The sequence below is a fragment of the Colias croceus genome, chromosome 11 (assembly GCF_905220415.1).
Source record: "Colias croceus chromosome 11, ilColCroc2.1".
In the NCBI taxonomy this organism is placed as follows: Eukaryota; Metazoa; Arthropoda; class Insecta; order Lepidoptera; family Pieridae; genus Colias; species Colias croceus.
The window spans coordinates 4,229,114-4,245,670 of NC_059547.1; the positions used below are offsets into that span (position 1 = coordinate 4,229,114).

At 31.9% G+C, this 16,557-nt stretch overlaps 2 protein-coding genes across 3 annotated transcripts; both read right to left on the bottom strand.

Moving 5' to 3' along the window:
* Nucleotides 1-129: 129 nt before the first annotated feature.
* Nucleotides 130-6,338, bottom strand: LOC123695870 (serine hydroxymethyltransferase). Of its 2 annotated transcripts, none has more exons than XM_045641817.1 (8): nucleotides 6,125-6,338; nucleotides 5,509-5,732; nucleotides 5,222-5,337; nucleotides 4,946-5,106; nucleotides 3,696-3,891; nucleotides 2,266-2,537; nucleotides 1,310-1,529; nucleotides 130-912 (listed from the first exon to the last, which is right to left on the bottom strand). In XM_045641817.1, exons 1-8 carry the CDS (start codon nucleotides 6,239-6,241, stop codon nucleotides 674-676), a joined length of 1,545 nt encoding a protein of 514 aa, XP_045497773.1. In that variant the 5' UTR covers nucleotides 6,242-6,338; the 3' UTR covers nucleotides 130-673. The 2 variants fall into 2 exon arrangements, with proteins under 2 accessions (XP_045497773.1, XP_045497774.1); XM_045641818.1 differs by lacking the exon at nucleotides 6,125-6,338 and adding an exon at nucleotides 5,970-6,101.
* Nucleotides 6,339-13,795: 7,457 nt separating this feature from the next.
* On the bottom strand, nucleotides 13,796-15,383 carry LOC123695527 (lipase 3-like). The gene has a single exon (XM_045641402.1). The coding sequence runs from the start codon at nucleotides 15,127-15,129 to the stop codon at nucleotides 13,822-13,824; it is 1,308 nt and encodes a 435-aa protein (XP_045497358.1). The 5' UTR covers nucleotides 15,130-15,383; the 3' UTR covers nucleotides 13,796-13,821.
* Between the last annotated feature and the right edge of the window lie 1,174 nt (nucleotides 15,384-16,557).

A 16,557-nucleotide genomic window follows, 5' to 3' on the forward strand; every position in this document is an offset into this window, starting at 1 on the left:
ATCAATGAGTGTTAACAATATAATAACATTCGAATTTAATATTACACATACAAATAACAATACAATACACGTGATTCATATTTCCTTCATTAATAGCTAACATTTTAGGGAATTAAATAAAATAAGTTGTAAGAGATTAAAAATTAAGTTTATTCAAACATAAAACTGCATACTTTCATACATAAGTAAACTGTCTGTATTTTTTTAAATTTGCATTATTTAATGTTGTACATAACAATAACAAGAGATTCTTATAAATATGCTGCTTCAAAGATAGGATTCATAGCATTTAATATAGTTTTTGATTCAACAAGCTTAACTTTCAGTAGATTTAACTAAAACTTTTACTTTAAATCTTACATCTAAAAACTTACATTGTAACCCATGATAACTTATCAAAGATGAATGAATACAATGTTCAATTTTGATACCTTGAATTACAAAGGATCAAATTCATCCATGGAAATTGGCAGTACAGTAATAAATGATTGTTTTACTGTTTAAGCGTATACTAGAGAGAGAGAGAGTTCAAAAGGTACTATGCCTTTAACAACTAAGCAATAACTTCTTATCATATTGGGTTAAATACATACATAATTTAATATCAAGTATATTATGTAAATTAAATAATATAATGTAACATAATTTTTATAAAGCAATAACAAGTATGATCTTAGTAATTTTCATATCCAGGCAGTGGGAATGCTCGGATGTATGTTTCAATATTTTCTTTCAAACTGTTTACTTTAGCATTAATTTCTTTATTTTCTTCAATGACTTTGTTGAAGTCCACAATTTTCGGTCCCGAAATTTTTGTAATTTCTTGACCCAGCTTCAGAGCCTGGTCAATGAAGTCGACAACTCTGTCAATATCGGTTTCTTTAAGGCCTCTTGTTGTTAAAGCTGGGGTACCTATAAAATAAATTATGTATATGTATATTATGTTATGACAGACACTTCAATTTAATTATTGGTATGGACAATAGATTCATTATATTTTGTTTGCTCAATGAATTGACGTCATTATTGGGGTCATATCTGCAATTGAATCTGTTTGTTTAGTGATAACATTATGGCCCTATGCCACATTATTATTGCAATATGACATGTTTTTTAGTATAGTACAAAAGAGCAGTCTTAGCCTATAAAAATTTTATAACTATGATATGGTTTGGGGTACGAAGGTTTTCTTAATTTTATTAAACACTTATTTTGATCATAAGTCATATCGTTTTCTTTGTCCGCTGATGTCAGTTTTTTACCAGATCTCTATACAAAATTGTGTATCTGTTATAATAAAAAATCTCACCTAAACGAATGCCGCTGGGGTTCATAGCACTTTTGTCTCCTGGCACTGTATTTTTATTACAGGCAATACTGCAAAGCTCTAGAATTCTCTCCGCGCGAGCTCCACTCAAACCGACGTTTCTAACGTCTACTAATAGTAAGTGCACATCTGTACCACCGGTCGCTATTTCGTAACCACGCGACTTCAAACCTTCGCATAGTCTTTGAGCGTTCTTGATTACCTGTGAAATTGATTATGGAGAATTATATAACGACCATGACTAATATTTTCCCATGACTGTTACATTTTAAAAATTTATGTAGATATTTATATTTTACTAGCTTCCGCCCACGACTTTGTACGTGCATCCCCGTTTTTCCCCGTTCCCGCAAGAATTTCGGGAAATCTTTTCTTAGGGGACCCCTACGTTATGACATCTACCTGCATGCCAAATTTCAGCCCGATACGTCCAGTGGTTTGGGCTGTGCGTTGATAGATCACTATATCAGTCACCTTTGAGTTTTATATACATAGATTTTCTTTTGGTATGTTGTTGCCAACTGCATTTGAATTAGATGTCATCATCCGATCATAGTATGTGATCATTAAAGTAAATGCAATAAATACCTATCATGCTTAATATATAAAAAATAGAAGTATAATAACATAGAATTATACAATCAGTATTGACAGGATTTCATAAACAACTGAACTATTTTTAACCGACTTCAAAAAAAGGAGGAGGTTATCAATTCGGCCGGTATGTTTTTTTTTTTTTTTTTTTATATAATATGTACACCGATTACTCCGAGGTTTCTGAACCGATTTACGTGATTCTTTTTTTGTTCGATGCGGGATGGTGTCGAATTGGTCCCATAAAAATGTTATTCAGATAGGCCCAGTAGTTTTTATTTTATGGGCATTTTTGCAAGTGCAAGTTTGAAGTCGGTTGTTTTTAACGCAGTTATCACTTGTACCTGTCTCTGGTAATCCACAAATTCTGGCAAAGTAGCTTGTTTCATAGCAGTGGCAATAGCAGCGATAGCATGATTGTGAGGTCCTCCCTGTAGTCCTGGGAATACAGCTTGGTTGATTTTGGTCTCAAGGTCATACATAATCTTGTCTCCTTTAGCATTTACTGATCTAACTCCTTTTCGGTAGAAAATCACACCAGCACGAGGGCCTCGCAAAGTTTTGTGTGTAGTTGTAGTTACAATATCACAGTATTCAAATGGGCTAGGGACTACACCTGTAACAATTATCATATAATAGTTATATTTCGATAATTCAACTTCCATATGCTAAATACTTTTGTACACTACTCATAGCATAGATCACAATTTTTATTTTTCATTACTTAACTATAACCATAAAATAATTATTAATTTATAAACAAATAAACGCAAAATCAGCAACTCAATGCAAGTTAAAAAAGGTGGCATTTTAAATTAGAAGTTAAGGATTTGTGTTGCCAGACTGAAATAAATTTTCCCAATAAAGGCAAAAAAGAGCTTATTTGCCGAGCACACATGTCAGAAGTGAAACTTCTTACTTCATGATGTGACGGTATTGCCATGACGCGACCTTGAAAGAAGTTTCACGCCAATATGATATCATACCTAATATATTTTTGTTTGTCCATCTTTTTAACATAAGCTGTTGTATTTTAATTTGAAAAAAAAATGATCATGACGAGAATATAGAAAATATTCTTAAAAATGTCTATATTTAGATAATCTACGCATACATTGTACACATAAAAAAAATGTTGGATATTGGAAGATTTTTTTTATCAATGCATTATATTACGAAAACGACTTAATTATGATTGAGATATTGTTATTCTTAATTTATCCAAGATAAACTAGTGAAATATAGTTGTTCAATTAAAGTTTGTTTATCTGAGTGATTGTTTATCATACCGTGTTTATTTGTTATTATTACATTGCTCATTATCATAACTATTTGAGTCATATTCATCATAATCTAACGCAAATCTTATTATTAATCTATTAATAATGTTACCCTTGGTCTAATTGTTGCATCATTATTTAATGATGTAATGTTGTTACTAACGGTATTAATATAATAATCAAAAAGTGTACATATACATACTAAGTAATTATTATTTTTGTCAATTTTTGGGGGGCAAGTATTTTTGTCAATTTAATTTTTTTATTATTCGTAATAGATGAAAATATATAAAATTCCTTGAAACACGGTTAAAGGTAATTTTAACTGTATTTTTAATATTTTGCGGTCAATTTGCCCAGGAAGTTATTACAAAAAGTGCGTGCACATTCAACCAATCATAGAATCAAGTATTTTTTAGTGACTTTTCGAATATAAATAACAAAAAATGAAAGCAATATTTTGAATGCAAAAATTGTGTGTTATTTTTATTTACCTGCAGCAACAAGACCGGATATGTGTGCCATGTCTCCCATTAAATATGCTCCATTTTCATTGGTAATCTCTCTGAATCTCTTATAATCTAAGCATCTTGAATAACAACTTATACCAGCGATTATTAAGCGAGGTTTGAATAATTTAGCAGTCTTAGCGAGTTCATCATAGTCAATTAGGCCAGTTTTAGGGTCCACCTGAAAAAGTAATCGAAATATTTACTAATATTTTAAACTGTGTCTGTTTGATTGTCTGTATTTAATGTCGCAATAGAACTATTTCATGATACAATTTTTGTGACTGACCATAATAACGAGTCGAGACAGTTGGGTAGTTTTAACTGCGGTACAACGTGGAAGACGCCGCGGGTGGTAGGCTAGTATTTTATAATGTTGCAATTGTATTAGTGATATTAACAATTTGCATAAGTCATTATGCTATGTAGGGCAGTTTGACTCACTTACTATGATGCAAGATTTTTTGTTACATATATTCATGTTACCTACTTTTCTATATAAAGCTAGCTTGATGTAATAGTTTTTTGTGAACTGCAGTGAAGGTAACTGTGTAATTGGAAACTATTTAACTATTATAGTAGAAATATTTGTACAAGTGTCTTAAAAACCGTTTTGGTACCTAAAGACGCTGACAGTTAGAATCTACTTTATAACATGATGTTCCTATTTGATCAAAATCGGTTAAGAAACATCCATATTAGAATTCCCCACCTACCCTTTAAGTGAGGTGGCGTGATTTTATGCCTATGTGTTATTCTGAGTCTTCAGCTACATACATACAAAATTTCATCGTAGCATTTGCGTGAAAGAGTAACAAACGCCCATCCATCCATAGCTACATCCATACACACTCAAAAACTTTTGCCTTTAAAACATTAGTAGGATTACTTATTTCAAAAGAGATCAGTTAAATAATAAATTAATTTACTAGTTAGGTAACAATGATACAATTTTTATGTTTCGTCCGAAGCAAAAACAATTCCAGATATTTTTACACACACATAAGTTACCCTAGACCGCTGCTCTTTCAATATGTATAACCACATTTAACTTATTATAAACCGTATATTCACTCAAAAAAAAAAAGGTAGGTATGTTTGCTGAACATGTGCTCAACTAACCCGCGATACTAAATTAAATCATATTGTTTACCAGATTAAGTACATAAACTTTGAAAACCATTGCAAAGAAAAGCATCTGTAGTTCTAGCCACTAGTTCTGTGATATTACTTACTTTGTAAGGCATACTTTCAAAAAATATGGAAGTTGCGGAAATCTTCTTAGTGGGTGTAAAGAAACCGTGCGTAAGATGTCCACCGTCTGGAAGGTCCAATCCCATGATACGGCCATGAGGTTCTACTATTCCTGTATATACAGCAAAGTTTGCTGGTGAACCTGTGGAAATAAAGAATTTATATACACCTGCTTATTTATTATATACCTGCTTATTTTTTTAAACCAAATCATCGCTTTTTAGTTTTTTTGTGAGTTTAGTATTCAAGAAACATACCCGAGTAAGGTTGTACATTGACTCCCCATTCTTCTGGATTTAGCCTGTAAGCCTCCAGGGCTCGCTTCTGTGCCAGGATTTCTATTTCATCAATGAATTCATTTCCTCCATAATACCTGAAAATAATTTTGTTAATAATGTGCCTTATTCCATCAGAATAGCTAAGATAGAAGGAAAATTATTATGAACATATCAAACATTATTTTTCCTCCAAGTAATATTAAAATTAAAAAAGCACTTCAAGGTACTATTTTAATTTTATTATAAGATATAGAAATTATTGTTACCTTTGATTTGGCATGCCCTCTGAATATTTATTATGAAGACATGAGCTCAAACATTGAAGAACAGGAACAGAGGTAAAGTTCTCTGACGATATCATTTCAAGGCCATTTTGCTGCCGATGCTTTTCATTTTTAATAATTTCAAATAATTCAGGGTCTGTGTCCCATAAATTACCATTCAGGATCTTATTCATCTTGCTTGCGAAGTTTCTGCTAGGTACTGCTGCCTAAGAAATAAAAAGATTGTAGAGCTCAATGAATATTTCACAAAACTGTCTTCACGTTTTAGTGACCGAGTTAGACTGACAATTTAAATGGAGGTCTTAATAATAAAGAGATCACAGAAACGTTGACCTCATGCTGATAAACATGTAATGCAATACAAAACAAAAATTTACACAAGTATCATTAAGTTGTTTTGATATTAAAGTATGTACGTCATAATAAATTGCTCTAATACTTACAAAACAAATATTAAGAAGTTATAACTGATAATATAATAACTGCTCACTATATAATTTCCTCTGGAAGAGTACAAACTATAACCACAAGTACTGGTAAAAAGTAAAAACTTTTAACTCGTGGAAGATAACAGAAAAAAACATTGGATTGAACTTACGATAGAGTAGATTTTGCCATGAAGATTGTGCGAAGGTTCTCGCAAAAATTGTACATATTTTCCTCGAAGTCTTCGTGAAACGTTATAAAAACTTGTTTTTAAAAATAAATTACTCATATTTCTTTAAGCTGCAAAATATCACACCTATGAAACAATACAAGGTCTATTTGTTAATAAAAACATTGTATATTAATCGAAACCCGATAACCCATATTGAACTTTACAATCATATCTTTGACATTAAATTGTCAATTTAAAGTTTCGACTTGTTTGGCGGTATTTTAATAAAATTGCCAGCTCTAAATAATAATCAACATAATATTTTAATAAGTTTGTTTAGTCCCACCTTAGATCATTAAGTAATGGATAACACTCGCAGGCGTTTCCCCTTTTGCCGAGGTATAAGATTATTCGAGTCGAAAAATCTTATGCTTTCATAAAAACTACTTGCGTAATCGATTACAAACACTCTGCGTATTCGTAAAACATCGAAGGACGTCTGGTGACGTCTGCGAGTGCTCCGCTAAAAATTCCGTTTTGCACTGTCAAATCTTGCAGAAGCAATTCAAACATGTCGAATATTAAAAAAGATGGAATAACCCTTCATTTGTGTATATTTTTTTATTTTTTTAACGTACATTTCTAATTAAATGCAATTTCTAATAATCGTCGATGTATCGTTTAGCGATATGATCAAGACAAATAATCGAGTCATGTTTACTCGTTCATTGATGTGGCCCCACGAGACTATCATGGAAAGAAAATATACAAATTTAATCTTTATGAACTAAGAGATAAAGTTGAATTTAAAACGCGATAATGAACCGCATTCCTAACGAGACATCTTTTAAAGAAATACAAATTTAATCTTTATGACGTAAGTTATAAAGTTGAATTTAGAACGCGATATTGAACCGCACTCCCCACAAGACAACTTGGAATGAAATACAAATTTAATCTTTATGATATTAAGGATAGAGTTGAATTTTAAAACTCGTCGCTAACAGGTCGTAAATTTTTACGACTTTCGTGACACAAATTATTTTTGTGAATGTGTGATGGTGTTTCAATAGTGTGAGTTACCCTCCCCGCACCAAAATCAGCAGAAAGTTTAAGTTAGAACATTTGCCAGCGTACTCCATCCATTACTTAATGATCTAAAGTAAGTCCCTTAATAATTAACAGATAGGTAATAACAAAAATAGAAAGTTGGGTTGTTTAAACTTGGTTTAAAAGTATTTGTTGTATAGTGTATCATCATCATCATCATCATCATCATCATCAGCCCATATACGCTCCCACTGCTGGGACACGGGCCTCCTATGAGGGTACAGGCCATAATCCACCACGCTGGCCAAGTAGTGTATACTAATGTTTAACTTTGAACGATGCGATAGTTTCAATAAATAATTTACACGATATGAGAGATTTTATTTGAGTTTGTTTTATACCTATTATAAATAATTTACAATGGTAGGTACTACATTTACATTTGGTGTAATTACAAATGTATTATAATACCAATACCTAACTTTTAATCACAATTTTATTCTCCTCCATAACTAATAGTAGGTATTGTACTACTTTCTTCTTCTATTTTGTGAAATAAACTATTCTTAAACTAATTTCAATAAAAAAGATAAGTGTACGGTTCCCGTTAGAGCGTTTTCACATTATCTAACCCGATATCGGTATGGGACCCCGATAGCCGATATCCGATACAATTTGCACTTTCACATTATCCGATACAATCGTTCTGATATCATCATGAGTGTTCCCAGAAATTTTAGAGAAAACTTAACAAAATTGCCGTATTGTACATTTTTTGTTATTAAAAAGGTATGATTAAAAAAAAAACCTCAACTGATAGATCGTAGGTGTACATACAGTAAAATTTGAGTAAAAAAAACTAAAAAATAAAAAAAAGATTTGATATTAATACTTAATTACTGCATATTATTTGGATCAATATCGGTGCCAATAACTTTTTTTATGTCGATTAAAAACAAAGCACTCAATCCGTGATTCAATAATATATACAATAAATAGCACAACAGCACAACCAACACCCGAGTAGGAAGAGGAGCGAAGCAGAATGAGTAAATAGAAAAAATACTATTTATAATAGGTTCAGCCCCAGCCAATTGTCGTATATTTTAGTACGGTTTTAAATAGCCGTATAAAAAGTATTTTTAATGTAAATAAGTACTTAAATGTTTGTTTTCTTAATAAAAAGGTTTAAAGTAAATGATTTTTTTACATGTAGCGCCCTTCTTGACTAAAAATAAAAAAAATTGGTTGTCTGTAAAGTCGGTTTACTGACGATAGTTGAACGTGACAACGTCCGATTGTGCTTCTTTGTCGCTCGTTCCGCGCTCTCGCTCGCACTTCAAGCCTTACATGGAACGCCTCAGATGAGTATGAGCGAGGTAACGCTGCATGAGTCATGTTTTTTCGTGCGTGCAGCCGGCCTTATCGAATTATAAGACGTTGTCACGTCAAAAATACACAAATTAGTGCCTTTTCGAAAATTGAGTTGGCAGCACTGAACATTATCATCCGGCAACTCACGGGCGTCCGACTCCGATAGTACCGCTGGCTGGCATATCGGTGTCGGCTCCGATATACGATATCGGACCAGACAATGTGAAAGACAGGTACATAAATAATACATTTTACTTACCCCCGATATCGGATCGGATGATGTGAAAACTCTCTTACGGTGGGATTTCCGGGATTAAACCTATCCTATGTTTTTTATTTATTTTTGAAGTGATAAATAAATAAAAAAACTGATGGTTTTCCACCAAAATACAGACAGCAGACTGAATATTTATCCACAGTTACATATAAGCTATCATCAGGTAAATTTTTGTTTGAGAGGAAATCACAGAGAATTACTTTTTTTTTTCATGTTCGAAACACCAGCTGACGTACACTATGTTGTAACCAGCTGATTTTTTTTTCGTTGAGATATTGGATTAGCTACAATTTGACAAATTTTTAGCTGAGAGGAAATGAATGAATGTATTTTTTTTCCTACGTGCGTACAACAACCGCTCACCCCGCCAACCGAGCGCCAGCTGACGTTCACGAGGCTTTATAATACTATGATGATGCGTCTGACGAATTATCTCTCGAGAGGAAATAATTAACTAAATGTGCACCTGGCTCCCGGACTATAGTAGGAAGTAACTAGTAGGAATTAGAAGGATAGGATTTTTGATTAAGTCAATTCAAGGACTTACCTATAACTGTATTTTAATAGAAGTATGTAGTTGATTCAGCATTATTTATGAATTGAATTCAGAGTTAATCATGAATATTTACTATATTTACAATGAAGCTTGTGTATTGACCAAATTTTTTATAAACATGTAGGTACGTTCGTAAACATACAGCCGCAATAATGATTTCAACATAACCATGACCATTTTTATGATCGAGCTAAGTAAAAACAATACAAACTAAATTAACATTAGCGTTGAATTCTTCTTTAGTATAATAATTTATCTATCTATTAAAAAAACGCATCAAAATCCGCTGCGTAGATTGAAAGGGACACAGGGACAGAGAAAGTGAGTTTGTTTTATACTATAGAGCCACAATCTAAAGTTTAGATTGATGTTTCCACTGAAATTTTTACAGTCTGGATATACAACCTCAGACAGTTGGTGAAACAATTTAGGTACAACGGAGGTCTTGATACTGGAATAATTTAATGAATAGGTATCTACGAATGTCGTGATTTTCTGATGGTGATTGCAATCTGACGACTAAGAAAAAGTGAAACAGGCCGTAAATGTAAAATATGTATAATATGGAATTTAGCATGATGATACTTATTACCTTAGCTTATTACATTAAAACAGGAAATTACTACTTTAACTAGATAGTAGGTATATGTCGTGGTCATATCGTAGATTTGATCATTTCATGTTAAGAGTGGCCATTTCACGAAATGGTCGCATATCGTGAAATGGCCAATTTATTTTGGCCACATAGTGATGTGGTTTGGGCAGATCAATGATAAGAAATCGTTTCACGATATGGCCAATTAACGCACGGTTTTTTCATGAAATGATCAAAATTATTTGATCATATCGTAAAATAGTTACATTAATCGTTGGTAGAGGCGCTGCAAGCTCTGTGTTTAGGTATGTGATAAGATGGCGGCAGCTGGCGAAAATTAAATTATTCGCAGTTAAAAACCTCATAATTCGTTTAATAACAATATTATGAAGACAGTCATAGCAAAGAATTTACGACGAAGAGGTACGAGTACTATGGAAAATGTGGATATCTTATATGTATTTAAGAAAAAAAGCGACTTAAATAAAATAATTTAAGAAACTACTACTATATTATTATAATTGTTTGTTTTTTAAAAAGCGATCCGCTTCTGGCACTCGCCGGCCGCTGCCGCGGCACGCTCGCTTTGCTCGCTCGGCTCGTGCGTTGTTTATCAAAGTCTAACCTAACCTAACCGAACTGTTTTCTATTGCAAAAACGATTCGCTTCTGGCATTCGCCGGCCGCTGCCGCGGCACTAACTTAAATGACATTAAACAAGTTTTTAGAATATAGTTATTCTGAAATTTTTTAATATTTTATGGACTCTTTATATTTTATACGATCTGGCCAAATGTGGATGACCAAATCGTGAAACGTTGACGATTTAACGATCTGATCAGACTATGTTGGCCATTTCACGATATGCGACCATTTTGTGAAATGGCCACTCATATCATGAAATGATCAAATCTACGATATGACCACGACATATACACAAAATACTCACAATTTAGTACTCCCAAGGGTACTCCAAAATATGTACAATATTACACTACCTTTGTTTTTTTCGTTTAATAAATAAGAAAAACGTGTTCATGTAACATTCTTCCAGTGCTTGTAACATGTAACATTCTTCCAATCCAGTGTTAATAATATTAATCAACAAGCGCAAAAAAAAAATGATTTACAAATATATTTTTAATGTCAGTCAACCGAAAACTCGACTAATAACTCTGAAGAAGATTGATATTTATTATAATAAATATTTAATTTATATTTAATATAACTTCTCTAATTGGAGAGAATATTGGTTAGCGCACACGTCTATAATTATTATTTTAATGTCTAAAATTTATCACATTTTTTAATAAAATTTGTAATGTTTTAATTATCCAATCAACTTGTAATTTGAAATTGTTTCAACTTCAGTAATAGCGGTTACACTGCTGAGACAGTAAAGTTAACTAAACATCAGGTTAACATCAACATCGTTAAACAATGCCAAGGAAATATAACAAGGTGAACATAGCACACACAAAAACAAGTTTTACAATTGAATTTTTGGTATGTTGTTTGGATCAGTTAGGGTGATGTAAATCCCAATTTGCAACTTCGAAAAAGTTGTGCTCGCTGCGCACCACGTGATAAACTGCGAAAATTTTGGACTTTTTTCACTTTTTGCTCTAAAAGTCATAAACTATGCGTTTTCGACAAGTATCATTCACTACATAAATTAAGGTTATTAAATTTTCAACAATTTAAGCCTAATTACAGCTCTCTAAACCTTATAACGACTAAACTGTGGCCATTCGAAGATGGTTCATTTTTCCCGAAATATTAAAATTTTTAGTTTTGCTCCCGTTTGAATCAAAATATTGGCAAAAACCGCTCGTTCTATGAGAAGGTCGTATAATAAAGTTGTAGTGCATTTAATTTTCTTTCATTAGAGCATAGAACAAAGTCTGTGAGACAAATAGTTCACTCACAATATCTGAAAAACAAAAAGAAGGTAGAAATAGATTTTTAAAGAATTGAAACTGAGGGCATATAACATCATAAAAGGATAATACTTTTTCATTTGCAGGATAGGTAATTAACAAAATTACAAAATTTGGGAAAGTAGGAAAAAAGATTATACGCAAATAATAAACTGCGAAAATTTTAGACTTTTTTCACTTTTTGCTCTAAAAGTCATAAACTATGCGTTTTCGACAAGTATCATTCACTACATAAATAAAGCTAATTAAAATTGCAACAATTTAAGCCTAACTGCATCTCTCTAAACCTTATAACAACTAAGCTGTGGCCTTTTAAAGATAATCAGTTTTTACCTTCTTTTTGTTTTTCAGACATTGTGAGTGAACTATTTGTCTCATAGACTTTGTTCTATGCTCTAATGAAAGAAAATTAAATGCACTACAACTTTATTATACGACCTTTTCATAGAATGAGCGGTTTTTGCCAATATTTTGCTTCAAACGGGAGCAAAACTAAAAATTTCAATATTTCGGGAAAAATGAACCATCTTCGAATGGCCACAGTTTAGTCGTTATAAGGTTTAGAGAGCTGTAATTAGGCTTAAATTGTTGAAAATTTAATAAACTTAATTTATGTAGTGAATGATACTTGTCGGAAACGCATAGTTTATGACTTTTAGAGCAAAAAGTGAAAAAAGTCCAAAATTTTCGTCGTTTATTATTTGCGTATAATCTTTTTTCCTACTTTCCCAAATTTTATAATTTTGTTAATTACCTATCCTGCAAATGAAAAAGTATTATCCTTTTTATGATTTCATATGCCCTCAGTTTCAATTCTTTAACAATCTATTACTACCTTCTTTTTGTTTTTCAGATATTGTGAGTGAACTATTTGTCTTATACTTTGACTTTGAATGGCCACAGTTTAGTCGTTATAAGGTTTAGAGAGCTGTAATTAGGCTTAAATTGTTGCAAATTTAATAACCTTAATTTATGTAGTGAATGATACTTGTCGGAAACGCATAGTTTATGACTTTTAGAGCAAAAAGTGAAAAAAGTCCAAAATTTTCGCAGTTTATTATTTGCGTATAATCTTTTTTCCTACTTTCCCAAATTTTGTAATTTTGATAATTACCTATCCTGCAAATGAAAAAGTATTATCCTTTTATGATTTTATATGCCCACAGTTTCAATTCTTTAAAAATCTATTTCTACCTTCTTTTTGTTATTCAGATATTGTGAGTGAACTATTTGTCTCACAGACTTTGTTCTATGCTCTAATGAAAGAAAATTAAATGCACTACAACTTTATTATACGACCTTCTCATAGAACGAGCGGTTTTTGCCAAAATTTTGCTTCAAACGGGAGCAAAACTAAAAATTTTAATATTTCGGGAAAAATGAACCATCTTCGAATGGCCACAGTTTAGTCGTTATAAGGTTTAGAGAGCTGTAATTAGGCTTAAAATGTTGCAAATTTAATAACCTTAATTTATGTAGTGAATGATACTTGTCGGAAACGCATAGTTTATGACTTTTAGAGCAAAAAGTGAAAAAAGTCCAAAATTTTCGCAGTTTATCACGTGGTGCGCAGCGAGCACAACTTTTTCGAAGTTGCAAATTGGGATTTACATCACCCTAACTGATCCAAACAACATACCAAAAATTCAGAACTACATCGTGCTTTGCGAATTTAATGTTAATTTCCACTGGCCTAAAATATCGGCGGCATGTGGTTTAATGCTCGGCATGAGGCATACCTATTTGATTGAATATATTTTAAAATTATTAAATACTTACATCAGAATGTATGTACTTACATATCTTAGTGACGAGTTTGTCATAATGTTTAAAAGTTTTTTAAGATGTTGTTGTGAAAAAAAAACACTTAAATAGCTTAGTGTTTATTTTATTAGGATCTAGATTTTTAGCTATATTTTTCAAGAAGCTGTAAAATTTTAGGAAGTATGAGCGTTTTTATATCTTTGGCCCAAATAAAATCATAATGATTAAAATAAGTCAATGGCACTCTATAAAAATCTACTACATTTGGTAGTTTTGATCGCAAAATATTCACATCCGTGACACTTGAAAGCCAGTCTCCGTCACTGTAAAATATAGCTACTGGTGCTGATATTTTATTAACAGGATACGGTGGAGGTGAGACTGATCTGTACTTATGCAAATTGCCCCATGCTCCGTAGTCGTATTGACGGAAAGTACCAGACGAGATTAACTGAGAATAGTGAGTAGCTTGTTTTACAGATGAACTAGTGGGGTTGTGAGTAAACAATACAGGCAATTGCTTAAAATTAATTTGTGAATAGTCAAATCCACTAACCATAGAATAGGAGTTTAGGCAAACAGTAATCGCTAGAAGTTCAGTACCACAAACTGCTTGGCGAAAGACTTGAAATAATTTTGAATCTGGTGCTATTTCATATTGATGTGATGCTTCGGATACGCTGAGTATGTATGGAGTAAAAGGTACCAGTAATCTTACAGGGCTCACGAGGTGCGACATCCAAGCGACTGCTGATAATGCAATCATTACGGTAATTTTTTCATTGTATTCTGGTTTTTGAGAGCACATTACGAAAAACGCAGTCGTCCCCTGAGAATGTCCTATATAGCTAAGTTTTTTAGTGTTAGTTCTCTGCAATACATAATCGATCATAGTGGGTAAATCAATTATTCCAATTTCATGCCAGCTAAAATCCCAAAACGATTTTTGTGTCGGCTTTAAATTTATATTGTATCTTGAGTGTTTGTTGCCTCTTGCGTTTCCCATCCACACGTCATATCCTTTTGAAGCGAGAAGATAAGCGATTCCGCTGTCAACACCTGGAGTTATCCAATCATCTGCACTTGACACGAAGCCATGCATTAAAAATACCGGACGACCGTTGCTCGGTATTCTGAATAGATTTAACACATACCCGTCTGAAGTTTGCACAATATGTTTCTCAACAGGATATCCATACTTTGTGATTAGCTGAGTAATATTTAGGTATGTGTCTTCATTTTGCAAACCCATTTCGAATTCTTGCATATTTTCCTTTGACTCTGCAGCTGTTATCACATAGTCTTTTGGTAATCTTATGTTTGGGTTAACCCTTAGATAATTTTCAATAATTTCATTGTTCCATTTGATTTGTTCCAACAAATTAGAACATACAGAGAATTTTAATATGTTTAATGATAATAATATAAATATAGATAAAGGTTTTAACATTTTTAAAATTAGGTGGTTAGTTACATACAATATTGTAATATGTACAAACTCGTGTTAGGTTCAAATGAGCCAGGAATTCTAGTGCTAGCTATATAAACTAGTTTTATTAATACAATCTTTTGTTTCATGTATGATTCAAAGAGAACAGTAACATCTTCACAATATACTCTTTATATAATTAAACGTCTACCGTTATAACCATAAGTATACGTGATTTCAATAAATTTATAGCATAAATATAATTATATCTATTTCAATATCTGTAATTATTATTTTTATAGAAAATAATAGAAAAAATCACGTAGTTAGTTGTTAAAATATGTTGAAATGTATTGAGAAGATCTCAAAAGTTTCAAGCGATGAATACTCTGAACAACGAGAACGGTGGTAATGTAAATTGGAAGAAAAAATTTTTTTTTTTAAATAGGATTCGTCCTGCATTAAATAAAATTCAAGCTTTGACTGAAAAAAAGAGCTTGCTTTTTTATCAAATTCTGTTAGAAAACTGAAATTATGTTAAAATTATCCTATTTTTTATAACGTTCCACAAAATACCCGCTATTCCTTAAAATCACGAAAATCAATTCGAAATGAAGACACATACTACTATACTTAGAAATCATGGTACCTATACAGAATATTCACAGCTGGCCACGTGATTTCCACATTTTCTATTGAAACAGAAAAGCTGAATAAGATATTGTTAAACAGACAGGCTTTTGTTTTGATTGTGTTAGGTTATAACATTTGGGTCACGATTTGTTATGTAATATATGTATTAGATGACAAGTACTGATTATATACAATAATAAATTTATTTGTAAAATGTATTCTTGTTTTTATTGGTATTTTATTAATAGCAAACTCAAACTCAAACTCAAACATTCATTTATTCAATTAGACTACTATTTAGTAGCACTTTCGAATCGTCATTACATAATTATTTTAACATTTACCACCGATTCGGAAAGCAGTGATCTATGGAGAAGAATCGGCAAGAAACTCCATAGTTGCTCTTTTAAAATCATGTAAATATTACAATATATGAAACTTATATCTAACTACATAATATATCATAATATGCCAATGAACTGTCTTGTGGTTTTTACGCGACAACCCTCCATGGGTTTTTATCGTCCATATATTCCTGAATATTGTAGTACGCTCTCTGAACTAATACATTTTTTATATAAGTTTTAAATTTAGAACTACTAAACTCTTTAATATTGTGAGGAATTCTATTGTAAAAGCGTATACCTTGACCCATAAATGAATTTTTAACTTTAGCTAATCGGAAAAATGGCATTTCAATTCTATTCCTGTTCCTTGTGCCATAATCGTGTCTATCTCCTACTCTTGTGTGTAAGTCGGAGCTTTTGTGTACATGCAAAATATTTTTTTTTTTTTTTTATACCATTTATTGATAGA